General features: G+C 38.8%; 1 protein-coding gene and 1 pseudogene across 3 annotated transcripts in view; one reads left to right on the forward strand and one right to left on the reverse strand.

Moving 5' to 3' along the window:
* The window catches only part of PCCB (propionyl-CoA carboxylase subunit beta), a 92,308-nt gene that overhangs the window by 353 nt on the left and 64,312 nt on the right, over nucleotides 1-27,643 (reverse strand). For all 3 annotated transcript variants that reach the window (XM_007087412.3, XM_042956219.1, XM_042956220.1), the window contains 5 exons: nucleotides 16,162-16,285; nucleotides 2,895-3,002; nucleotides 2,542-2,642; nucleotides 2,009-2,107; nucleotides 1,128-1,227 (listed from right to left, as the gene is read on the reverse strand). In XM_007087412.3, the coding sequence (XP_007087474.3) occupies nucleotides 1,128-1,227; nucleotides 2,009-2,107; nucleotides 2,542-2,642; nucleotides 2,895-3,002; nucleotides 16,162-16,285 (532 nt within the window). The remainder of the gene's footprint in view (nucleotides 1-1,127; nucleotides 1,228-2,008; nucleotides 2,108-2,541; nucleotides 2,643-2,894; nucleotides 3,003-16,161; nucleotides 16,286-27,643) is intronic.
* On the forward strand, nucleotides 11,681-12,134 carry LOC102949908 (annotated as a pseudogene).

Consider the following 27,643-nt stretch of genomic DNA (forward strand, 5'->3'; position numbering starts at 1 on the left):
AGAAAAGGAAGTAGATCATCTGCATCCCCAAATAAGGCCACCCCCCAGTCTGTGCTCAGCCTGGGCACCATCTCTGGGGTGTGAGCAGGACCCAACTTGATATGAGAGGGCACGGGCCCTGTGAACCCTCCACCACATCCCAGGAGCATCCCCGTTCCTCTGGCAGGGCCTCAACTTCTGGCCTAGGACTACTTGGCAAAAAAAATGCAATCTGACCCCCCTTGCTGCCAAGATGAAGTCAACAGGAAATAAAATTAAGAAAATATGTCTGTATTTTCAACAATCAGTACACCTTCCTCCTACCCCTGTAACACAAGTCCCTTTGTAATGTGATTTCATCACCCCTCATACCAAGAACTGGATTCAATTTTACTTGTCCTTGTGATTTGCTTTGGCCAACAGAATGTGGCAAAAATGACACTATGCAATTTCCAAATCTAGGTCTCAAGGTGCTCAGGACACCAGCAAGCATGGAGTGGCCAGGTTCAGAAAGAGAAACCATGGGGCACCTGGGTGGCTCAGTCAGTTAAGCATCTCACTTCGGCTCAGGTCATGACCTCATAGTTTGTGAGTTTGAGCCCCACCTCAGATGAGCCCCGCTTCTCTGTCTCTGTCCCTTGCTCACTTGTACCCTCTGTCTCAAAAAAAAATAAAAATAAAAATAAATAAGCAACCTGTGCAGAAAGCGCCTACTGCCATTACCAACCATGTAAGTGAAGCCATCTTGGACTATCCGGCATAGTCACTGACTATCTGTGAATGACTGATCCCAGGAAAGACCAGCAGGAGTACCCCCTAACTGAGCCCAGACCAAACTGCCGACCCTCAGAAACATGAGCAAAAAAAAAAAAAAAAAAAAAAAAGTTGGCTGTGTCAGCCACTCTGTTTAGGAGTGGACTTTTACACAATATTAGGTAACTGAACACCACTAGCCATTTCAGCAATATTGTTTCAGTCCTTGGTGACCAAAGCAGTGTATACAATGTCCAGAGACAACCCCCAACCGTCACCAGTCTCCAGATTCCACAGTGAGGGCAAAGGGCAGTGATGTGAGACTTTCTGGAGCAAAAGGATGAGCAAGTGACCCAACAAATGCCCAACACCGCCCTCCCCACCACAGTCCCTACCTCTCACTGCAGCAGGAAAGGGGTTGGCAAACTTCTCAATATACTCTGCCTGAGCTGCTTCCACATTCTCATGCCCTTTGAAGATGATCTCCACGGCCCCCTGTCATAGGAGAAGTTAATGAACTTAACTGGCAGTCCCAACCCAGGTGACCTCCCTCAAACCACTATCACAGTGTGTGGCTGTGAACTTCGAGGCCACAGTGCCCTGGCGAGAAATGCCAGCTCCAGGCACCAGGGCACAGAGGTGAGCACTGCTGGAGTCAACCAGCACGATCCCACGGGCTGTGATCCAAAGTTCAGTGTGGCCCCAACAACAGGCAGCCCAGGCAAAGCCAGTCACTTGTCTCCCCAAATTCCATCCTATTCCATCCAATTGCATCTATCCTTCTTTCAGGCCAAGATGTTTTGCCCATTTTCCATAGTTAGATCCATGGTCCCCTGAATCAGGTGAAGTAAAATGCTGTTTTCCTTCTTCCTTATCCTCAGTACACAATTCAGTGGCTCTGGGGCCCTCCCTGGGAGAGGAGATGGGAATGGGATCACAGGGAATGTCCAATCCTCCCAAAGGCTAGTTCAGTTGACTCAACCCTTTCTGCTTTACTGACAATCTCAAAACCCACTCAGCATCCCCCCCTCCCCACCCCTACCCCCACCCCCCGAGCATGAAGACACCAGCATGTGCCTAAAGTGACAGTGCAGGACAGGAGCCAGAGCTGACCCAGGGGTCAAGGTGGGGACTCGCCAAGGTCTAGGTCCCAACTCCCTGGAATCCTGGCCCATCCAAGGGGTCCGGGCCTCTCTCCACATTTTGTAACTACAAGCTCCTGCTGGGAAACGACGAGTACCTGGATCCAGGAAAAGGGAAAGCTAGAGGTCCTCACCTTTGCTCCCATGACTGCAATCTCCGCTGTAGGCCAGGCATAGTTGGTGTCACCACAAAGGTGCTTGGAGCTCATGACATCATAGGCACCACCATAGGCCTAGAACAAACCCAAATGCTGAATGTTAGAGCCTGAATCAGATCATATCCCTGAAAGACTCTAGGAAGCCAAGTGAAATGAGGACAAAAGGAAAAGCCCTCCTGAGCTACTGAAGGCCCAGTGTCTCTGAGGCTGGGAAGCCAGCGCAGAGAAAACACAGGCACAGTCCAGAGGCCTTTCACAGCTAATGTTCACTGTCTTTCCTGGCTCTTTCCCACTGATGCTGTCATTTCCCAAACGTGACCACCAACATATCTGCAGGGTGTGTCCACAGGGCTATAACTGTTGCCTGAGCTCCAAAGATCTATCTTTTTAAGGGTCAGCAAGGTGTACTCCTCTTCCCAGCCCCCCTGAAACTCTTGGCCAGACCTCCAACCATGGCCATGCTGCTAGAAGTGTGTGGGCTCACAGCCTCTGATACCAGCTCTTCTCACCTTCCTGGTGATGACTGTGACTTTGGGCACAGTTGCTTCAGCAAATGCGTAGAGAAGCTTGGCTCCATGCCGGATGATGCCCCCATATTCCTGTGCTGTGCCTATGTCGTGAGGAAGAGTTACAAGATACAGAAGTCCTTACAAGGTATGCCTGTCACTCTCAGCTATGAGGTCTTCCCCTGCTCCCCAGAGGGCCAGGAGAGAGCCACTCACCCCCCACAGCCCCATCTTCCAGACACCTAGAATATGGAGAAGTCACAAATCCTTAGAGAATTTTACAAAACCTCCAAATTAAGTGGGTGCCTTACTGGGCAAAACTACCTCTCCTCGCCCCCCTCCTATCAATGACTTACCAGGCAGAAAGCCAGGAACATCAACAAAAGTGATGAGTGGAATATTGAATGCATCACAGAATCGGACAAAACGAGCCCCTTTCACAGATGAATTAATATCCAAACATCCTAGAATGAGAGAGATTATCCATGCTGAGCTTCTGGGCAATTCCCAGCTCTACCCCCAATGGGAATGTGTCCTCAGGAACCATTCAGAGCTGATTTCTATGGAGGCACCAAAGTCTCCTCACCAGGGAATGTAAAGGGAAATCCTTACACTCCAGCAAAGACAGGAGAACCCACCGGGCAGTGGCCAAAGAGGGTCCAAGAGTGGACCCTCAGGCTCTCTTGCCGGGAGCACAGTCTATTGCAGGCAGCTAGACTGTGCCTCATTAACTGAGGTTTATATACCCACCTGGGGTACAGCCTGACTTGTCCCCATGGAACCAGTAGTGAGAGGTATCATTCAATAGCTGCTGTTGGAGACTCCCGATAGCCTGGAATCAGATTCACCAGTTACAGCTATGTGCCCTTGGGAAATGACTTTACCTTTCTGAGCCTGAGGTTCATCACCTGCAAAGTTGGGATGTTACTACCTCCTACCATGGTTTCAAGGATTTAAGGAGGTGGTATCTGTAATGTGTGCAGAGTAAGAGTTCAGTTGCTAATAAGTCTCCTCTCCTAGAATAGTTCCCAACATACTGTATGAGGCCAACATTCCCCTAATACCACAACAAGATTAGGACATCGTAAAAGAAGAATGCAGACCAAACAAAATCCCTCACGAACACAGATGCAAAAATCCCCAAGATATTATGAAATCAAATCCAGCAATATATAAAAACACTGATGCACTCTAAGTGGGGTTTATCCCAAGAAGTCAAGGCTGATCTAATATGTGAAAAAACCAACAAAATTACTAAATAGAGGAGAAAAACCATATACTCTTTTCTTCCTCAACAGACAAAACACATCTGACAATTCAATACTCAATCATAATTCAAAACAAGCAGTAAACTAGGAATACAATGGAACTTTCATAATCTGACAGAGTATCTACAAAAAAGCTTATACACTCATTGATAAGAATAAATAAATTCCTAAATGATCTATACCAGTGCTGGCCAAAAGAATTTTCTGTAATTATGGAAATGTTCTCTGGTTGTGCTATTTGACATGGTAGCCACTAAAGCTATTAAGCACTTGAAAAACAGCTAGCACAAATGAGAAACTAAGCCTCTAATTGCATTCAATTTTAATTGTCTATACTATTTAATTATCTTGAAGTTTACTAAGCTATCATACTGAACAGATCTAGATTTTCAAGCAATTACTACCAAAATCGTAGGCATTCTCTTACAGAAACTGATAGGCAGATTCTAAAATTCATATGGTAATACAAAGGAAACAGAATAAACAGTTTTGGGGTTTTTTTAATTGGAAAACTTATACTAGTTGACTTCAAGACTTTCTTACAAAGCAGGATTTCTGAACCTCAGGGCCATCTGTATTTTGGGCTGGGTAATTCTTTGTTGTGGGGGGTTGTCTTGTGTGCAGAAGATGTTTAGCATCATCTCTGGCCTCCACCCACTAGATGCCAGTAGCACTCACTCCCCTACAACCCACACCTGTGACAAACAAAACGGTTTCCAACATTGTCAAGTGTCCCCAGGATCCTGAAACTGCCCCAAGCTGATAACTATAAAGCTACAGTAATCAAGACAGTATGGCACAGGCATCAAGGTAGACAAAATGGTAATGGATACATTGTGAAGAAATGGACCCACACAACTGATTTTAGACCAGGTATCAAACCAATTCGCTGTGGAAAGAAAGTCTTTTTAACAAATGGTGATGGAACACTTAACTGTCTATATGGGGGGGGAGGGGGAACATAAAAGTAGACTATTTCACTCTATAAACTATATACAAAAATTAATTCAAAATAGATCATAGGCCTTAACATAAAACCCAGAACTACAAAGCTAGCCACTGATATCGGACCATCTTTGTTTGCAACCTTGTCATAGGCAAAGATTGTTTGGAAAGGACACAAAAAGTTCTAATCATAAATAAAAAACATTGATAAATGGGACTTCATCACATGTTTAAAAATATGTGAGTCAAAAGACACAATTTATTGAAGAAGTCACAAATCAGGAAAAAAATATATTTGCAATATGCGTATCTGACAAGACTCCCATCCAAAATATATAAAGAATGCTAGAAACAAAAAGAACTCAAAAAGAAAAATTGGCAAAACTTCCCTCTTACTAAATGCATTTTTTGAGAGGACAGAAATGTTCCGTATCTTGTTTTGGATGGTGATAACAAGGTTGTATACTACTGTCAAATTATCAAAACCTATTAAAATGAGCATTTGAAACCTGTGCATTTTATTGTGTGTAAATTGTAACTCAATAAAAATGTTTTAAATCTCCCCTCTTTCCTCTCTCTTCAAAATCTATGTTAATGACCTGAAATAAAAAATCTGAGTGATAAGTCCCAGAATAAAAACAATTCTAAATTAAGAAACTGCAAAAAGTATCCAGAAGCTATACTTAAACTGAAAAGCAAGATGGGCACCGACAACCAGAACATGATGGAATCACTGGGGAAATCAACACAGGAATGGAAAGCCTGCAGCCCGAGTGGCCATGGGACGGGCTCCAGGACCAGAGGCCCGGTCTTAGCATCTGAGGCCTCGTCCCAGAACTAGACTGAGCGCCTGGTACCCAGAGAGAGCCCAGTGAGCACTGGCTAATTCCTGTAAGAAAAAATGAGACCTGGAACAGAAGCCCCCTATGTAAGCCTCTGAAGCTGTCTTTTAGTAACAGGGAATGATTAAGTCCATAAAATGCATGAAGCTTTTTTTCAAAAAAGCAGTAATCTACTGAACTTCCACATCTTGCCACTCCATAAACATAACAAAGAATTTCTAAGAAAAGGGGAAGTCAAGGAACCACCATGGAATCAAGCGTTCAGGCTCCAGCCAGGTTGGGCAGTGGGATGGACATCCTAGATATCTATAGATACACTTTCGAGGACAAGCCAAGCAGTTTCTTAAAAAGTGGGCTTGTCAAAGTCAACCTGTGCTGCAGGCCATCAGGACCCACAGAGGTAGTCATGGGATGAGAAAGATCTTGAAGCAGACACAAGAAATCATGTGAAGTCCATGCCAATGACTGACACAGCTCAAAGGAGAAACTAAAAGGATGTATCAACAGTTAAGAATTTACTGGAGGAACAAAATGCATTTTCAGTGTGTGTGAATTCCTGACTTTTAAACACTTTTTCTCAACAACAAAATGGTGGGGAAGTCAGCTCCAAACTCCTACCCTCCGACAAAAACATCACAAAAGAATCAGAAACCCTGGAACAAGTGAAGGTTTACCAACCACCAAGAGAAAGTCAAATCAAGAAACAGGCAACGTAAAAATAGTAGGAAAGCTTTGTGACATTCTTAATTACACCTGCCCCACTCTCTCCCTAGTTCTAGAGGGAATAAAGAGTCAGTCACAAATTATCACATAGGTGTGTTCTAATTTGTCTGAAAGATTTTCATCCCTGCTTTACCTAACATGGAGCTCACCAGGCCAGAAAGTGGCAGACATTGCTCAAAAACAAAGAACAACCTGCAGATGCTTGAGACTGCCTAAGGCCTAGGAGGAAAGAACCAGGGACAGAGATTCTTTAGAAAATCAGGGCATTCAAGAACACCTGTGTACACAGGGCATTTCAGAAAGACACAGATATGCCTAGGACCAGATGCATGCTCAGAAAAGACCCAGGAAAAGGGAATTAGAAAATATCTTGAGAGGAATGAAAATGAAAATACTTTACAAAACAAATAACCTAAGAAGACCTTAAGTTTTAACAGTGGGCTGATCCCTAAGTTCATTTTAAGTCTGGCCAAGTGTTGAAGAGGAGCACCAGCACAGGGCCAATTCTCAAAGACTAGATGAGGTACTTTCTTGTTTGCCTGTTTTAGTAGCTGGTATTCAAGGATATCACTGTCAAAACACTAGTTGGACACAAGCTAAGGCAAAGAAACCTCCATGACCACCTACAGCAAGGAATATAGTCTGCAAAAATAATTGGAAAACGGCACTAGACAATGGCTATTACAGCATTCAGTGATCAACAACAAAACCTAGAAAAGGGAGAGAATATGATTTCCAGGATCAACACCTCATAATATTCAAATGTCCAGTTTTCGACAAAAAAATAACAAGGCTTACAAAGAAACAGGAAAAAAGCCACTCAAGTGAAGAAAATTAACTGACAGAATCTGTCCCTAAGGAAGCCCAGACAATGAACTTATTAGACAAAGACTTTAAAATAATGGTCTTGGGGGCAACTTGGTGCTTCAGTTGGTTAAGCGCCAACTTTGGCTCAGGTCATGATCTCGTAGTCTGTGGGTTCGAGCCCTGAATCGGGCTGTGTGCTGACAGCTCAGAGCCTGGAGCCTGCTTTGGACTCTGTGTCTCCGTCTCTCTCTGCCTCCCTCCCTCAAAAATAAACATTATAAAGATTTTTATAGGGGTGCCTGGATGAATCAGTTGATTAAACATCCAACTCTTGATCTCAGCTCAGGTCATGATCTTATGGTTTGTGAGTTCAAGCCCCACGTCAGGCTCTGTGCTGACAGCTCAGAGACTGAAGCCTGCTTCGGATTCTGTGTCTCCGTCTCTCTCTGCCTCTACCCCATTTGTGCTCTCTCTCTCCCTCAAAAATGAACATTAAAAAAGTTTTTTTAAATTTATAAGTAAACAAATGAAAAAATACCCAAAGATTTGAAATGAACTTCTATGTACAGCCTGGTACATAGAAGTACCATCAGAGTCAAAGTGCACATGAGCTGGTAATAATAACTTCAGATATAAGGCCAATGTCCATTTTTTTAGAATAGGAGAGTCACACTAGAGCTTCCCTAAACTATTCCTGACAGTGTAGTGTGCATTAAATCAAATAGCTTTGGGGCGCCTGGGTGGCTCAGTTGGTTGAGCATCTGACTTCGGCTCAGGTCATGATCTCACGGTCCATGAGTTCGAGCCCCGCGTCAGGCTCTGTGCTGACAGCTCGGAGCCTGGAGCCTGCTTCAGATCCTATGTCTCCCTCTCTCTCTGCTCCTCCCCTGCTCACATGCTGTCTCTCTCTCAAAAATAAATAAAGATTAAAAAAAATTTTTAATCAAATAGCTTAACAGTTTTGTCTAAAAGCATCAATAATGTCAGTTATAAGCTAAGAAGTCACATCTCAAAGCCATTGTCATCCTCTGTCTTCAGAATTATTCTAATCGTTTATACATCAGGTCTGTTCCATCTTAAACCAACAGACAGATAAACAAAACCAATGAAAGGAACCAGTGATTGAGTCCAACAGCAAAACCATTTAACCTCAGTTTTCCCTCTAGCTTAGTCACCCACTGTCTCTTTGTTTAGAGTGAAATATCTGATAACAGTGCTCTCTAAAGTAAAATGTTAAGAATCAGAGAAACTAGGTGTGGAGTGCATGGAAACTCTGTGCTATCTAGAAATTTTGTTATAAATCTAAAACAACTCTAAAATAAAAAGTTTTTAAAAAAAATTTTTAAATATCTTAAAGATGGTCAAAGAAAAAAAGAAAAACATGAACAAAGAACTTTAAAAATCATGAAAACAATGTATGAACAAAATGAGAATACCAATAAAGAGAAAGAAATTATAAAAAGGAACCAAACAAATTCTGTGGCTGAAAACTACCATAAATGAAATAAAAAATTCACTACAGGGGTTCAAGAGTAGATTTGAGAAAATAGAAGACATGATTGGGAAACTTGAAGATAATTTATATTATTACCCAGTCTTAACAAAAAGAAAAGAAAAAATGAAGTGAACAGAAACTACAGATCTACAAAATACCATCACTTGAACCAATATTTGCAGCAAGGCAATACCACAGGGAGGAGAAAAAGGGACAGAGATTACCTGAATACGTCCAAAAACTTCCCAAATTTAAGACATGAAGCAACAAATCAAAGAAACTAAGTAGAATAAACACAAACAGACCCCCACTGAAACAGATTATCATCAAGTTATTAAAAGATAAAGACAGAATCTGGGGGCACCTGGGTGGCCCAGTCAGTTAAGTGTCCAACTCTTGATTTCAGCTCAGGTCATGATCTCATGGTTCAGTTTTGAGCTCCACGTGGGCCTCCATACTGTCAGTGGGAAGCCTGTTGGAGATTCTCTCCCTCTGCCCCTCTTGTACTCATGCTCTTTCTCGCTCAAAATAAATAAACTTAAAAAAAAAAAAAAAAAGGTAAAGACAGAATCTTGAAAGCAGCAAGAGAGAAGTGACTCACCATATACAAGAGATCCTCAATAAGATTATCAGTTGATTTCTGAGTAGAAAAACCACAGAGGCAGAAGACAATGGAATGATGTAAACCACTGAAAGAATAAAACTGTCAACCAAGGACTCTGTTTGGCAACCTGTCCTTGAAAAATGAGGGACAAATTAAGACATTCCCAGATAAACAAAAGCTGCAGAGTTCATTACCACTAGGCTTACCCTACGAGAAATATTAAAGAGAATCCTTCAGGTTGAAATGAAAAAAAAAAAAAAAAAATACTAGACAGTACCACACAAATTATGAAGAAATAAAGATTTCTAGTAAAGGTAACTACACAAGAAAACGTAAAACACAGGATTATATTTTTGATTTGTAAAACCATTTATTTCTTATGTGATTAAAAAAAACAAAAGAAGTCCAGAAAGTTTCACTGATGAATTCTACAAATTATAGCAATTCTCTACCATCTCTTTCAGAAAAACCAGAGGGAATACTTCCTAACTCATTCTATGAGACCAGCATTATGCTATTACCAAAACCAGACAAACACATTACTAGAAAACTACAGACCAATGACTCATGAACACAGATGCAAGAATCCCTAACAAAATAAAAGCAAATCAAACCCAGCAACGTTACTGTATCAACAGGCTAAAGAAGAAAAGTTACATGAACACATCAGTAGATACAGAAAAGGGATTCACAAAATCCAACACTCAGTCATGATTAAAAACCCTCTGCAAACTAGGAATACAGGGCTGCTTTCTCAACTTGATAAAGAACATCTAACAAAAAATCTACAGCTAACATCACACATAATGATGAAAAACTAGAAGCTTTCCCACTAAGATCAGGCATAAGACAAAAATGTCCCCTCTCACCACTTTCCAAAACTGTACTGGGAGTCATACCTAATCCAATAAAGCAAGAAAATATACAAAAGGTACACAGACTGGGAAGGAAGAAATCAAACTGTCTTTGTTCACAGATGACATAATAATTTATGTAGAAAATCCTAAAGAATTGACAAAAACACTGCTGAAACTAATAAGCAATTATAGCAAGGTTGCAGAATACAAAGTTAATATACAAAAGTTAATAACTTTCCTATATACCAGCAGTGAATTTGAAACAAAGAACACAATACCATTTACATTAGCACCCACCATTCAAAAAAAGAAATACACAGGCATAAAATAACAAAACACATTATAAAATCTATATGAGGAATGCTACACAACTCTGATGAACAAAATGGAAGAATTAAATAAATGGGGACATATTCCATGTTTATGGATAGGCAGACTCAATATTGTCAAGAGGGCAGGTATTTCCAACTTGATTTCTTAATTTAACACAATTCCAATCAAAATCCCAACAAGTTATTTTGTGGATGTTGACAAACTGATTCTAAAGTGTATATGGAGATGCAAAAAAAAACCCAAAAAACAAAAAAACAAAAACAAACCTAGAACAGCCAACACAGTATTGAAGGACAAAATAAAGTTGAAGGACTAACAACACCTAGCCACGAGACTTGTTATAAAGCTACAGTAATCAAGACATGTGGTACTAATGAAAAAAAAACAAACAGACCAATGGAACAGAACAGCAAACCCAGAAATAGACCCCAAGAAATATCAACTGATCTTTGACAAAAAAACAAAGGCAATACAATGGAAGAGAGATTGTCTTTTCAACAAGTAGTGCTGGAACAACTGGACATCCACAGCCAAAAAATTTAGACACAGACCTTACACATTTCATAAAACTAACTCAAAATGGATCCAGAGACCTAAATGTAAACCACAAAAGTGATAAACTTCTAGAAGATAACACAGGAGAAAACAAATAACCTTGGATTTGGTGGTAACTTTTTAGATACACTACCAAAGGCATGATCTATGAAAAAGAAATAATTGATAAGCTGACCTCATAATTAAAAACTTCTGCAAAAGGCACTGTCTAGAGAAAGAGAAGACAACCACAGACTGGGAGAAAACATTTGCAAAATACACATCTGATAAAGGAACTGCTATCTAACATATACAAAGAACTCTTAAAACTCAACAATAAGAAAACAAACAGGAGCACCTGGGTGGCTCAGCTGGCTGAGTGTCCAACTTCAGCTCAGGTCATGATCTCACAGTTTGTGAGCTCAAGCCCCATGTCAGGCTGTCTGCTGTCAGCACGGAGCCCACTTCGAATCCTCTGTCCCCAGTCTCTCTGCACCTCCCCCACTCACATTCTGTCTCTCTCTCTCTCTCTCAACAATAAACATTATAAGAAAAAAAAACTGATTAAAAAATAGACTAAAAGGGGGGGGGGGGGACTAAAGATCTGAGCAGACACCTCACCAAAGAAAACATACAGATGGCAAATAAACACATGGAAAGATACCCCATGTCATATGGCATCAGGGAAATGCAAATTAAAAGAAGATACCAGGTCTTTTGTCTGGACTGCTGACATGCCATCCAGACTGAGGAAGACCTGGAAACTTCGGGGTCATGTAAGCCACGGCCACAGCAGCATCAGCAAGCACCGGAAGCACCCAGGAGGCTGGGGTAATGCTGGTGGCATGCATCATCACAGGATCAACTTTGACAAATATCATCCAGGTTACTTTGGAAAAGCGGGTATGAGGCATTACCACTTAAAAAGGAGCCAGATATTCTACCCAACTGTCAACCTTGATTAAACTGTGGACCCTGGTCAGTCAGCAGACACAGGTAAATGCTGCCAAAAACAAGACTGGACTTGTTCCTATCACTGATGTGGTGCGTTCATGCTACTACAAAGTTTTGGGAAAGGGAAAGCTCCCCAAACAGCCTGTCATCCAGAGGGCCAAATTCTTCAGTAGAATTGCTGAGGAGAAGGTTGGGGAGGGGGGGGGGGAGGGCACCTGTGTCCTGGTAGCTTGAAGCCACATGGAGGGAGATTCATTAAATACTTACAAGTGAAGTGAAAAACAAAAAAAAAGATCCCACTACACACCTATTAGAATGGCCAAAATCCAGAACACTGACAACACCAAATCCAGACAAGGATGTGGAGCAGCAGGAACTGTAACTCCCTGCTGGCAGGAATGCAAAATGGTACCGCAACTCTGGAAGACAGTTTGGCAGTTTCTTACAAACTACACATACTCATACTATGCAAGCTAGCAAGCATACTCCATGGCATTTACCCAAATGAGCTGAAAACTTATGTCCACACAAAAACCTGCACACAGACATTTATAGCAGCTTTACTCATAATTGCCAAAACTTAGAAGCGACCACAATGTCCTTCAGGAGGTGAACAGATAAGTGAACTGTGTGGTATACCCAGGCAATGGAATATTACTCAACACTAAAAAGAAATGAGCTATCAAGCCATGAGAAAACATGTAGGAAGCTTAAATGCATATTACTACGTGAAAGAAGCTGATCTGGAAGGGCTACATACTCTAACTCCAACTATATGATATTCTAGAAAAAGTAAAACTATGGGAGGGGTACAAGGATCAGTAGTTGCCAGGGGTTACTAGGTTATCAGGGTTGGGAGAAAGGAATGATGAACAAGTGGAACGCTTAGGACTTTTAAGGCAGTGAAACCATTTTTTATGATGCTGCAATGGTGGGTTATATACTATACATTTATCATACCCAGAGAATATATAGCACCAAGAGTGAACCCTAATGTAAATACAGACCTAAGGTAATTATGGTGTGTCCATGTACATTCATCAATTGTAACAAATGTACTACTCTGGTTCAGGATATTGACAGTGAAGTAAGCTGTGTATGTATGATAGAGTATTATGGGAATTCTGCAGTTTTCACTTAATTTTGCTCTGAAACTTAAAGAGCTCCAAAAAATAAAATTTATTTTACCAAAGGGATTATATACCATGACCAACTTAGATATACTCCAATAAAGCAAAAGTGGTTCAACGTAGAAAAAAAATCAAACAATATAATACACCACATTAATAGAATGAAGGACAAAAACTACACGATCATTTCAAATGTTGCAGAAAAGGTATACAAATCTATCAACCTTTCATAAAAGAAAAAGAAAAGTACTCAGAAAACTAGGAATGGAAGGAAATTTTCTCACCACGATGAAGGCATTTACGAAAAACCCACAGCTAACATCATATTCAGTGGTCAAAGACAAAGTTCTTCCCCTAAGATCAGGAACAAAATAAGGATGCCTGCTTTCACCAATGCTATTCAATAGTGTACTAGATGTTCTAGCCAAAGCAACTAGACAAGAAAAAAATAATAAAAAGTATCCAAATTGGAGATGAAGAAGTAAAAACTATTTGCAAAAAACATGATGCACAAGAAAGCTCATAAAGCTAATAAGCTCAGCAAAGTTGCAGGTTGCATGATCAACAAACAAAAATCAGTTGTGTTGTCATCTTTCCATATACTAATAATGAACATTCCAAAAAGAAAATTGAGAAAGCAATTCCATTTGCAATAGTATCTAAAAGAATAAAATACATAAAAGTAAATTTAACCAAGAGGTGAAAGACTTATACACTAAAAACTATAAAACACTGCCAAAAGAATTAAAAGACCAAAATAAATGGAAAGATACCTAAAGTGATCTGCAGATTCTATGCAATCTCTATCAAAACCTCAACATCCTTTTTTGGAGAAATGGAAACACCAATCCTCAAATTCATTTGGAATTGCAAGGAGCCCCAAAAGTCAAAAGAATCTTTACAAGGGACATGAGAGGACACACATTTACCAATATTAAAACTTACTACACAAAGCTGCAGTAATCAAAACCAGCATGTGAATAAACATAAATAGACCGCTTAAATAGTATTAAGAGTCCAGAAAAAAACCCATACATCTACAGCCCCTTGATTTTTGAGGACGCCAAGTCTATTCAATAGGGAAAGAACAATCTATTCAACAAATGGTGTTGGGATAACTAGATTTCTACACGCAAAAGAATCAAGTTGAGCCCTTAATGCACACCATATATAAAAATTTACTCAAAATTGGTCAAACCTAAATGTAAAAGCTAAAAGCATAAAATTCCTAAAAGAAAACACAGGGAGGGGCTTCATGATGTTGGATTTTTCAACAGGTACTCCGCCAAACACAAACAAATTGTATATTGGACTTCATCAAATTTTAAAACTTCTGTGCATCAAATGACATCAAGAAAGTGAAAAGACAACCTACAGAATGGGAAAAAATACATGCAAATCACATAGATGATAAAGGCCTAATAAATATCCAGAATATAAAGCACTCATACAACTCAACAAAAAACAATTAAAAATGCACAAAGGAACTGAATAGATATTTCTCCAAAGAAGATATACAAATGGCCAATAAGCACATGAAAAGACGCTCAACATCACTAATTATTAGGGAAATTTAAATGAAAACCATAATGAGAAAATATTCTACACCCCATTAAGATAGCTATTATCAAAACATACCTGAAAACAACAAGTTCAAGCGACAGTGTAAAGTAAGTGGAACCCTTAGGCATTGCTACTGAGAAAACAGTGCAGCCACTGTGAAAAACAGTATGATGTTTCTTAAAAAAAACAAACAAAAACAAAAACATAAAATTACCATATGACTCAACAATTCCACTGCTAGGTGTATACCCAAAAGAACTGAAAACGGGGATTCAAACAAATACTTGTATACCAATGTTTACTGCAATATTATTCACAATAGCCAAAAGGTGGAAACAACCCAAGTGTCCATCACAGATGAATGAGTAAACAAAATGTGGTATATACATACAATGGAATATTACTTAGCCATGAAAAGTTAAAATAAAGTTCTGATACATGCTACAACATAGATGAACCTTGAAAACATATGCTAAGTAAAAGGAACCAGACACTAAAGGACAATTACTATATTATTCCACTTACATGGAATATCTATAATAGGTAAATTCATAGAGAGGAGACTTAGATTACCAAGGACTCAGGGGTAGGGTGGAAAGGGAGTCATTTCTACTTGAAAAATTTTTGGAAGATAGTGGTAATGGCAGCACACGGTATGAATGTAATTAATGCCACTACATTATACACTTAAAAATAGTTAAAATGACAAACTTTGTTATACACATGTTTTACCATGGTAAAAAAAAAAATTAAAAAAAAACCAAACAACTTTTTTTCTAAAGAAAAGGAAAAATTGCCATGACAGACATAAAAGATGAGGCTGGGTCAGTAAGGGAGTGCATATTTCTCCTATACAGTATTCAAAACAAACCTACACAGGAAACAGGAGGAAAGCAGTGTCTATAGTCCCTATCCCACACCTCCAGCCACACCCAGGGCGCAACCACAGAAGAGTGCCCCGACCTGGCTGTAGCTCAGCTCTGGCCATGTCACTGGAAGACACAGGAAGATGCTGTACCTGACACCACTGAACAATGGATTTAAAACTACGAATAAGACACCAACACCCCCACCCTCACTGAACTCATAGTTTAGGGGCGAGACATGAATCTAACTAGGGGAAACAGAAAGCAGACCTCTGAAAATGTAAAAACCATCTTAAGCTGAAGAAAATTGCCTATAAACCCTTAAAAAATAAAATTATGAGAGAAGCATTGTGAGTTATGAACAATTAAAAAAGAGCTTTTTTTTTTCTTTTTTTTTGAGAGAGAGAAGTGCTCACAAGAGTGCATGGGTAGGGGCAGAGAGAGAGGAAGAGAGAGGAGTTCAAAGCAGGGCACAATCCCACAAACAGTTGAGATCATTACCTGAGCAGAAATTAAGTCAGATGCTTAATCAACTGAGCCACCCAGGCGCCCCAAGAAGAGAGCTTTTACAACAACACTTCCCTGAGTTTTTTCTCTGGCCATGGAAGACTCATCTGAGGAAAAGGCAGAAGGCAGACACCACACCCCGCAGCCATGGCCCCCAACTGCCACCTGAGGTTTGTGAGAGCCTTTTGTACCTACCTGAAGCCACCTTAGGTTGGTTGCCAACAATTCCAACAGTCCTCCCGTTCATTCTTGCAAAACCCACAATGATGTTCTTGGCATAATTGGGCATGATCTCAAAAAATTCTCGCTCGTCGACAACCTGCAGGGATAAATTTACACCTGAGCTCAAAATGATAAAGAGCCAGATACAACATTACAGAATGACAGACACAGTACAGAACGACCGAGCTGGACAGCCCCGACCCCACCTCAGTTTCTCCAGGGACAAAGGACTGGGGGCAGTGGCAGCACCCATTCCCTGCTGGAGGGGAAACCCTCTTGCACACTGCTGGGGAAGATACACCAGCACAGCCTTTTTTAAGGGTTCTATTTGAATTTGGCATTATTTTACTCTTTCACCTTATTTAGAAATCATTTCAAACTTAACATAAAAATTTCCAGAATAGTAAAAAAATAAAAAGTATATATCCAGATTCTCCATTTCTTAACATTTTACCACATATGCTTTGTCATTCCCTATCCCTCCCACCTACCTCCCCTTTCTCTATGTATTTATATATACACACCTCTCTCTACATATGTACATATATATGAATTTTCTCAACTATTTGACAATAAGTTATAGACATGATGCCTCTTTACCTCTAGATACCTCAGTATGCATCTCCCAAGAACAAGAACATTCTCATAACTACAATCAGATTGCCAAAATCAGGAAACTAGTAACACCACTACTATTACAAAACCTTATTCAAATTTTGCCAGTTATTGCAATAATACCCTTTTACAGCAACAACAGTCTGGTTCTAGAGCCTAACCTGAGAGCACGATGTGCTTGCAATGGTCTGTCTCTGTCTTCGGCCAGCATCATGATCCCAGGGCCGTGGGATCAAGCCCCGAGTGGGGCTCCATGCTGAGCCAGAAGCCTGCTTGGGATTCTCTTTCTCCCTCTGTCCCTCTTCCCCACTCCCTTCCTCCCTCCCTTCCCTCTCTCTCTCAAAACAAAAACAAGAAGCTGTCCCAGAGGACAGAGCTAGGAAATCCACAAATACACACACACACACACACACACACACACACACACACACACACACACACACACACACATTTCTAAAAGTAGTAAGAAAATGCTCAGTTCATACTAATGACTGCAATTCTAGATTCCCCCTTACAGTAGACATCAGACTCCTATTATCTTCCAAATGGACTTATTTAATCCTCAAATATTGAGAAACTGGTGTCAGAACTGCTACCCCATATGACTGCCAAAAAAAACACACTAAAATTCAGTACTCTACAACTATTTGTTACTGGACTAAAGATATATAGTCAAAATACCATGTTCAAAAGTTATTCATTTGAAATATGGGTTAATTTGTTTTTATCTTAAAGGTTTTCCCTCGGTCTTGATTTTAACATGTAAACATTAATATAGTTTAATGTCACTCCCCATCCTTTCTACCCTAATTCCATCCATCCTGCCATTATTTTCTGATTTATCTCTCATGTGTGCAATATAGAAATGAGCAAATACATGTATTTGTTTTGTTTTGTGTTTGTTTTGGAAAACAAATCGTTTTAATTTCCAATTCTATCATAAATGGAAAGTGACCTACTACACACACTGTTTAGCACTTCAGGTTTCCTCACTTAACAATATATCCCGAGAATCACTCCCTATCAGTTCACAGAGATCATGCTCACTTTTTCCTGCCTACTACTCGACTGTGTGGATGTACCAAGTTTACTCAACCAATCTCCTTTGTGCTGTTCACAGCAACTTAAAAGTTAAATCCAGGATGCCTAGAATATTTTGCAATTGCAAATAACACAACAGTAGTAACCTTGTACATCTATAATTTTGGATGATGAGAATCAGTATATGTTCAGTGTCAACACCTGAAAGGGGAACTGCGGGGTTCACATGTAAATATGCCCATTTAGTCTTAGCAATTACATTCCCTTCCCAGTAATTTATGAGAGGGTGCTTTGCCAGACTTACCAATGGAAAACGTTTTTAAATTTTTTATTTTTTGCCAATCTGACAGATGAGAGAAATGATGACTCAATGTAATTTTAGCTTTCATTTCAAACATAATGTGTCAAGTTGAAAATCTTTCCATATGTTTAAGGTCTATTTTATATACATTTTTGTGAGCTATCCATGTTTCTTGCCTTTTTTTCTATCAATTTTGGTCTTTATTTCCTCAATTTTTAAGAGGTTTTTAAAAACATATTAGGGATATTATCTTTTATTTGTGATGTACACTGCAAATATTTCCTCCTACTTGGTTGTCTTTTAACTTTCTTTATAGATTTTTAAATTCTTTACACAGTCACACTTACCACTTTTTTTTAAACAAAACTGAAACCAGATTTTGAGTCATATTCAAAATCCTTTCGCTACCTTCCCCTGAAGTTAGGAAAATCCATCTACACATTCTTTTAGTGCTTACATGAATTTCACTTATTATATTTAGTTCTCTGATCTATCTGTAGTTCATTTTTGTGTATGATATAAAGTACAAATCTAATTTTGTATTTTTCTAACCAGCTAGCTATCTAGTTGTTCACCACCATTTATTAAAAAACTAATCTTTGGGGTTCCTGGGTGGCTCAGTTGGTTGAGTGTCCTACTCTTGATCTCTGCTCAGGTCATGATCTCCTGGTTTGTGACTTTGAGCCCTGCATTGGGCTCTGCTCTGATGGCATGGAGCCTGCCTGGGATTCTGTCTCTCCCTCTCTGCCCCCGCCGGCTCTCTTTTTTTTTCCTCTTCCTCTAACTTAAAAAAAACAAAAAAGTTTAAAAAGCTAATCTTTGCTCCTAGAATTTGAGATAATCTTACCGTATTACCTATATTCTATATGTACTTGGATCTACTTCTAGATTTTCTATTCTGTCCCACTGGTTTATGGAACAGCACCACACTGTTTTAATTACAGTATGCTTTAATATGGGATATGGCCATAGTCTTTCTTTTGCAGTATATTCCTAGTTATTCTTATTCATATGAACATCTTTTTCTTAAACTAAGGGAAACTTTAGCGTTTTTTAATTAAAAAAATTTTTTTTAATGTTTATTTATTTTTGAGAGAGAGCATGCACACGAGCACGAGCAGGTGAGGGAAGAAAGAGAGGGAAACAGAATCTGAAGCAGGATCCAGGCTCTGAGCTATCTGCACAGAGCCTGACAAGGGGCTCAAATCCATGAACTGCAAGATCATGACCTGAGCCTAAGTCAGATGCTCAACCAACTGAGCCACCCAGGCACCCTTTTAGTCTTCTTTTTAAATCAGTCTAATTTAAAAACAAGTTGAAGTGAATCCCTATGAACTTTTCTATGAACTTGTCTAGTTGTATTTTAAAATTTTTGTTTCAGGGGCACCTGGGTGGCTAAGTCTGATTAAGCACCTGACTTCAGCTCAGGTCATGATTTCACGGTTCATGAGTTTCAAGGCCTGCATCGGGCTCTGTGCTGACAGCTGGGAGCCTGAAGCCCCTTCACATTCTGGGTCTCTGTCTCTACCCCTTCCAATTGCACTCACATGCGTGCTCGCTCTCTCTCTCAAAAATAAACATTGAGAAAACTTTTTAAAGATTGCTTTAAATTTACAAACTACCTCAGGAAGAACTGTTTTTATGATGTTAACTCAACAACCAGAACAAGGAATGTCTCTTCATTTGTTCGTCTACTTTTATATCTTTCAGAATTTTAAAAATTTCTCCCATAGGGCTACTACTAAATACTTAAACTTCTTTCTTTGTATGCTACCATAATTGGTTATTGTGTTGATGACAATATGTATATGTCAATTTTATATCTTTTTCCCTGGTTATTGTTTCCATTTCATCATACATTCTGTAGCATTTTTTAGTATACCAGATCAACTACAAATGTAGCTTAGCTTCTTTTCCAAGGCTTTTGCCTTTAGGTGATCCACTTCTTGTCTCATTGCATTGGCTAATATCTCTACTAAAACATTAATAGTGGAAATAGTAGGATTCCAACTTTGTAGACAGAAGGGAGCAGTATGTGCACTTGAAAAAAATGTGTATTCTGTTTTTGGATGAAATGTTCTATATATGTCTATTTTTTATCATTTAAGGCAATATTCACATTTGCTTATTGATTTTCTGTCTAGATGATGTATTCCACTGGTGTAAGTGGGGTATTAAATTTCCTTGCTATTACCATAACTGTCAATTTCTTTATGTCTGTTAACATTTGCTTTTATGTATTTAGGTGCTCCAGGGTTGGGTGCATAGATATTTATAATTGTTATATTTTCTTGTTGGATTGGTCTCTTTAACATTATGTAAGGGCCTTTTTGTCTCTTTTCTTTTTCTTTCATGACTCTGGCTAAGGTTTACCTATTTTATCGATCTATTCAAAGAACCAGCTATTGTTTTCAGTGATCTTTTCTGTTTTAAGTCTCCAATTATTTCTATCTGATCTTTATCATTTTTTTCCTTCTACTAACTTTGGGCTTTGTTCATTTTTTTTTTTTTTTTTTTTTAGCTCCTTTATGCCTAGGGTTATAGTGTTTATTTGAGATTTTTCTGATTCCTGAGGTAGGACTATATCCCTATAAATTTCCCTCTTAGAACTGCTTTTGCTATGTCACAAAGGCTTTGGACCATTGTATTTTCAGTTTTCTTAATGTATTTTTTTATTTTATCTTTGGTTTTCTTGTTGACTTACTGATTTTTTTAATAGCATGTTGTTTAGCCTCCATTTGTTTATAGTTTTTGTTCCTCCCACCTCACCCCAGTAATTGATTTCTGGTTTCATACTGTGGTGGTTGGAAAAGATGAATGACATTTCAGTCTCGTTAAATTTATTGAGATTTATTTGGTGACCTAACATATGATCTCTCCTTAAGAATGTTTCATGGGCACTTGAGGGGGCACCTGGGTGGTTCAGTCAGTTAAGCATCCGACTTTGGCTCAGGTCATGATCTCACAGTTTGTGAGATCGAACCCCACATCAGGCTCCATGCTGACAATGCAGAGCCTGCTTGGGACTCTCTCTCTCCCCTCCCTCACTCGCGCTCTCTCTCAAAATAAACAAACGTAAAAAAAAAAAAAAAAATAATAATTTAAGATAAGAATGTTTCATGTGCACTTGAAAAGCATGTGTATTCTGTATTTGGATGAAATATACTATATATGTGTATTTTTATGTATCATTTAAGGCTACTGTTTCCTTATTGATTTTCTGTCTGATCTATTCCAGTGGTGTAAGTGAAAGAAAAAAATTATAAAATATCAGACAGAAAGAAATGGAGACTTAAAAAAAAAAAATAGAAAAGATCACTGAAACCAAAAACTGGTTCTTTGAAAATATAAAAGAGGTTAACCTTAGCCAGAGTCATGAAGGAAAAAGAAAAAAAGAGGACCCAAAGAAATAAAATAAAAAATAAGTAACAACCCATGCCATGGAAATACAAAGTATTTTAAGAGACTACTAGGAAAAATTATACACCAACAAATTGGATAACATAGAAAACATGGGTAAATTCCTAGAAACATACAACCTTTCAAAACTGGATCAGGAAGAAATTGAGAATTTGAACAGATTAATTACTAGTATCAAAACAATTCATAATCAAAAAGCCCTAACACAAGCCCAGTACCAAATGGATTGACAAGTGAATTCTACCAAACATTTAAAGAATTAATACTGGGGCACCTGGGTGGCTCAGTCAGTTAAGCATCTGACTTTAGCTCAGTTCATGATCTTGCAGTTCATGAGTTCAAGCCCTGCATCAGGCTCGCTGCTGTCAGCATGGAGCCTGCTTTGAATCTTCTGTCCCCCTTTTCTCTCTGCCCCTTCCCCATGTGCTCGCTCCCTCTCTCTCTCTCTCTCCAAAATAAAGATTAAAAAAAATTTTTTACTTAATACCTATTTTCCACAAAGTACAAAAAAAAAAAGAGGAAAGCTTCCAAATGACATTTTATGCAGACAGTATTACCATACTGATCCATACCATACCATACTGTCATACCAAAGCCAGACAAACACTTCACAAAAAAAGAAAACCACAGGCCAATACCCCTGATCAACATCAATGCAAAAATCCTCAACAAAATATTAGGAAACTTCATTAAACAATACATTATTTTAACTAGATCACTCACCACGATCAAGTGAGATTTATTCTGGGGAAACAATGGTTCAATATTCACAAAATCAGTAACATGATACATCATATTAACAAGATGAAGGACAAAATTATATGATCATCTCAATAGATGCAGAAAAACTATTTGACAAAATTAGACATCTGTTCATGATGAAAACTCAAAAACTGAAAAGCAGCCTATGGAATGGGAGAAGATATTTGCAAACAACATATCTGATAAAGCGTTAGTATCCAAAATCTATAAAGAACTTATCAAACTCAACACCCAAGAAAACAAATAACCCAGTTAAGAAATGGGCAAAAGACATGAATAGACACTTCTCCAAAGAAGACATCCAGATGGCTAATGGACACATGAAAAGATACTCAACATCATTCATAATCCAGGAAATACAAATCAAAACCATGAGATCAATCTCACACCTGTCAGAATGGTTAAAATTAACACAAGAAACAGGTGTTGGCAACGATGTGGAGAAACAGGAACCCTCTTGCACTGTTGGTGGGAATGCAAACTGGTGCAGCCACTGTGGAAAACAGTATGGAAGTTCCTCAGAAAGTTAAAAATAGAACTACCCTAAGATCCAGCAGTTGTACTGCTAGGTATTTACCCAAAAGGTATAAAAATATGGATTCAAAGGAGTAATAACATGCACCCCAATGTTTATAGCTGCATTATCAACTGCCAAACTATGGAGAGAGCCCAAATGTCCACAGACTGATGAAGGATAAAGAAGATAAGGTATATATACACAATAGAATATTACTCAGCCATCACAAAGGGTGAAATCTTGCCATCTGCAACAACATGGATGGAGCTAGAGTATATTATGCTAAGCAAAATAAGTCAGAGAAAGATAAATACCATATGATTTCACTCATATGTGGAATTTAAGAAACCAAAGAGATGAACATATGGGAGTGGGGAGAAAAGAGAGAGGGGAAACAAACCAAAAAAGACTCTTAACAATAGAGACAAACCGAGGGTTGATGGAGGGAGGTGAATGGGGGATGGACTAGATGGGTGATGGGTATTAAGGAGGGTACTTGTTATGATGAGCACTGGATGTTGTATATATTTGATGGATCACTGAATTCTACCCATGAAACCACATTGCACTGTATGTCAACTAACTAGAATTTAAACATTTGAAAAAAAATTTTTAACTCCAGAAAATTAGTTTAAAAAAATTTTAACGTTTATTTATTTTTGAGAGAGGGGGCAAAGGAGGGAGGGAGGGCAAGCGAGCATGAGCCAGGCAGGGGCAGAAAGAGGGGGACAGAGAATCCAAAGCGGACTTCACACTGTGAGCACAAAGCCCACTGAAGGGCTTGAACTCACGCCTGTGATATCATGACCTGAGCCAAAAATCAAGAGTCAGCCTCCCAACCAAGTGAACCACCCAGGCACCCAAGAAAATGAGTTTAGAGGGAACATACCTCAACATAATAAAACCCATACAAGAAAAACCCACAGCTAACATCATACTCAATGGAGAAAAACTGAGAGTTTTTTAAGATCAGGTACAAGTTGGAAATCTACACTCTCATTTTTATTCAACATAGTATTGAAAGTACTAGCCACAGCAATCAGACAAGAAATATAAGGCATCAAAATTACAAGGAAGAAGTGAAATGTCATTATTTGCAGCTGAAATGATATTACACATAGAATATCCTAAAGACTCCATTGAAATACTATTAGAATAAATGAATTCAGCAGTCACAGGATGCAAAATACAAAGAAATCTCTTGTATTTCTATATACTAGTAACAAAGTAGCAGAGAAATTAAGAAAATTCCATTTATAACTGCACCAAAAAGAATAAAGTACACAAGAACGAACTTAGCAAGTAGGTGAAAGACCAGTACCCTGCAAACTAAAACACTGATAAAAGATGATGGGGCACCTGGGTGGCTCAGTCAGTTAAGCATCCAACTAGGTTCTGGTAATGTTCTCATGGTTTGTAGGTTTGACCCCCGCATCCAGCACTGTGCTAACAACTCAGAGTCTGGAGCCTGCTTTGGATTCTATGCCTCCTTCTCTCACTCTCTCTGTCCCTCCCCCACCCATGCTCTGTTCCTCAAAAATAAACAAACATTAAAAATAAACAAATAAACCACGGATGAAAGAAACTAAAGATGACACAAACAAATAGAAAGGTATTCTATGCTCATGGACTGGAAAAATTACTATCGTTACCATACCCACATTACCCAAAGCAATCTACAGTTTCAATTCAATCCCTATCAAAGATACCAATTGTATGTTTCACAATACTAGAATAAATTATCCTAAAATTCATATTAAACATAGCCAAAACAATCTTGGGAAAAAAAGAACAAAGTTGGGAGTAACACAATCCCAGATTTCAAACTGTATTACATAACTATAATAAGCAAAGCAGGATGGTACTGGCACAAAAACAGACACATAGATCAATGGAAGAATAGAAAGTCCAGAAATAAACTCTCACTTATGCAATAAATGGGGAAAAGACAGTCTCTTCAATAAATGGCACTGGGAAAACTCAACAGTTACATCCAAAAGAATGAAACTCAACCACTTTTTTACATCATAGACAAAAATAAACTTAAATAAAGAACTAAATATGAGACCTGAAAATAAGGAACTACTAGAAGAAAACATAGCCAGTAATTTCTTTGACATCAGCCTTAGCAACATTTGTCTAGATGTGTCTCCTCAGGCAAGGAAAACAAAAATAAACTACTGGGACTATACCAAAATAAGAAAGCTTTTGCACAGCAAGAGTAACCATCAACAAAAATAAAAGGCAACCTACTGAATGGGAAAAGACATTTGCAAATGATATATCCAACAAGGGGTTAATATCCAAACTGTAGAAAGAACTTCTTTGACTCCACACCAAGAAACCTATCAATCCAATTAAAAAAGAGATCTGAATAGACATTTTTCCAGGAAGACATACAGACTTAACAGACACATGAAAAGATGCTCAACTTCACTCATCAGGGAAATGTAAATCATTTCCACAATGAGATATCACTTCACATCTGTTAGAATGGATAGTAGCAAGAAGACAAGAAATAACAAGTGTTGGCAAGGATACAGAGAAAAAGGAACACTTTTGTACTGTTGATGAAAAAGTAAACTGGTGCAACCACTGTGGAAAACTGTATAGAGGTTCCTCAAAAAATTAAAAATAGAAATACCTTATGTTCCAGGGACACCTGGGTGACTCAGTCAGTTAAGCATTTGACTCTTGATTTCAGCTCAGGTCATGATCTCATGGTTCGTGACACCGAGCCCCACATCAGACTCTGCACTGATAGCATAAAGCCTGCTTAAGATTCTCTCTCTCTCTCTCTCTCTCTCTCTCCCTCTCTTCTCCCCCACCCCCGTCTCTCTCTCTCTCTCTCTCAAAATATTAAAAAAAAGAATGAAAGACCTTGCTATTTGTGATAATATAGGTGGACCTAGAAAGTGACTTAAGTCAGACAAAGTCAAATACCATAGGATTTCATTTATATGTGGAATCCAAAAAGCAAAACAAACAAAAATCAGAAACAGACCTATAAATACAAAGACCTGGTAGTTGCCAGAGGGGAGGGGTATAAGTAATGGGCCAAATGGGTGAAGGCAAATGGGAGGTATAGGTTTCCAGTTGTGGAATGAATAATTCATGGGGATGAAAGGTACAGCAGAGGAAATACAGTCAAAGGTATTGGAACAGCCTTCTATAGTGACAGATGGCAGCTACACATGTGGTTATTAGCACAGCATAGTGTACAGAGTTGTCAACTCATTATGTTCTACACCTGAAATTAATTTAACATTGTGTTAACCGTACCCCACTTAAAAAAAAAAAAGCTAAAACAAGAAATATCAGAGAAAACCACTGTAATAGATTTCATTAAACTTGTGAGACTACAGTGCAAAACCCTATGCAGATAAAATGGAATACCTAGAAGAAATAGATAATTTTTTTAACAAATTTACCTCATCTGATCCCAAAGATAAAGTTTAAAGAGCCATTAACATTAAAGACTAGAGGAAGTTATCAAAAAGCCACTCCTCCCTGACACAGAAGACACTAGGTCCTGACAATTTCACAAGAGAACCTCTACCGTATCTTTTAAGAGCAGATAATCCCAATGCCATTTAAATTATTAGAACATAGAAAATCTGCAAATTCTTTTAGAACACTTAATGAACTTAATTGTGTTCTCACCATTCCAAATTCATAGGTTGAAGCCTAACCCCCAATGTGACTGTATTTGGTAAGAGAGCCTTTAAGGAGATACAGTTATTTAAATGAAGTCATAAGGGTGGTGTCCTAATATGACAGAACTGGTATCTTTTTAAGAGAAAGAGACACCAGAGAGTTCTTTCCTCACACACACAGAAGAAAGGCTACAACAGGAAACAGCAAGAAGAAAGCCATCTACAACCCCAGGAAGACAAGCCTCGCCAGAAATTAAGCCTGTTGTTAATTTGGTCTTGGATTTCTAGCCTCCAGAAATATGAGAAAATTAATTTCTGTTGTTTAAGCAATCCAGTCTCTGGTATTTTGTTATGGCAGCGCTAACAGACTAATACATGAAATAAGCACACCATGGATACCAAAAAACCTAAGTTTAAAATACATCAAAAAATGGGGCGCCTGGGTGGCTCAGTCAGTTGAGCATCCGACTTTGGCTCAGGTCATGATCTCGCGGTTCGTGAGTTTGAGCCCCACGTCGGGCTCTGGTGCTGACAGCTCAGGGCCTGGAGCCTGCTTCAGATTCTGCATCCCCCTTTCTCTCCACCCCACCCCTGCTTGTGCTCTGTCTCTCTCTTTCAAAAATGAATAAACATAAAAAAAATTTTTAAATACCTCAAAAAAAATCAGCAAATCAGCTCATTATCACATGACATTGATGCAAATATCCAAAATAAGATATTAACAAAATATCAAATTCCTTTTACTCAGGAATATAAGAAGAGTTTAATATTAGTAGATCTATTAAGATAAATTCATAAATAGATCTAGGGGGAAAAAGATCATTTCCATAAATGCTGAAAGCATTTAAAAGATAATCAATACTTCCTTGATTTAAGAAGAAACAGGTAAACAAGAACAAAAATTAAAATAGAAACCAGTCATAGCTTTGTTTACACGAAAAAAAGATAAAATCAGGGGCGCCTGGGTGGCTCAGTCGGTTAAGCGTCCAACTTCAGCTCAGGTCAGGATCTCGCGGTCCGTGAGTTCAAGCCCCGCGTCAGGCTGTATATAATACACAGTATTATATGTTAATTATATCTCAGTACAGTTGGGAAAAGATTCAAGAGGAATCCGCTGAAGCTCTCAGGAACTCTGTTGCTCTT

The sequence above is a fragment of the Panthera tigris genome, chromosome C2 (genome assembly GCF_018350195.1).
Source record: "Panthera tigris isolate Pti1 chromosome C2, P.tigris_Pti1_mat1.1, whole genome shotgun sequence".
NCBI classification, from domain to species: domain Eukaryota; kingdom Metazoa; phylum Chordata; class Mammalia; order Carnivora; family Felidae; genus Panthera; species Panthera tigris.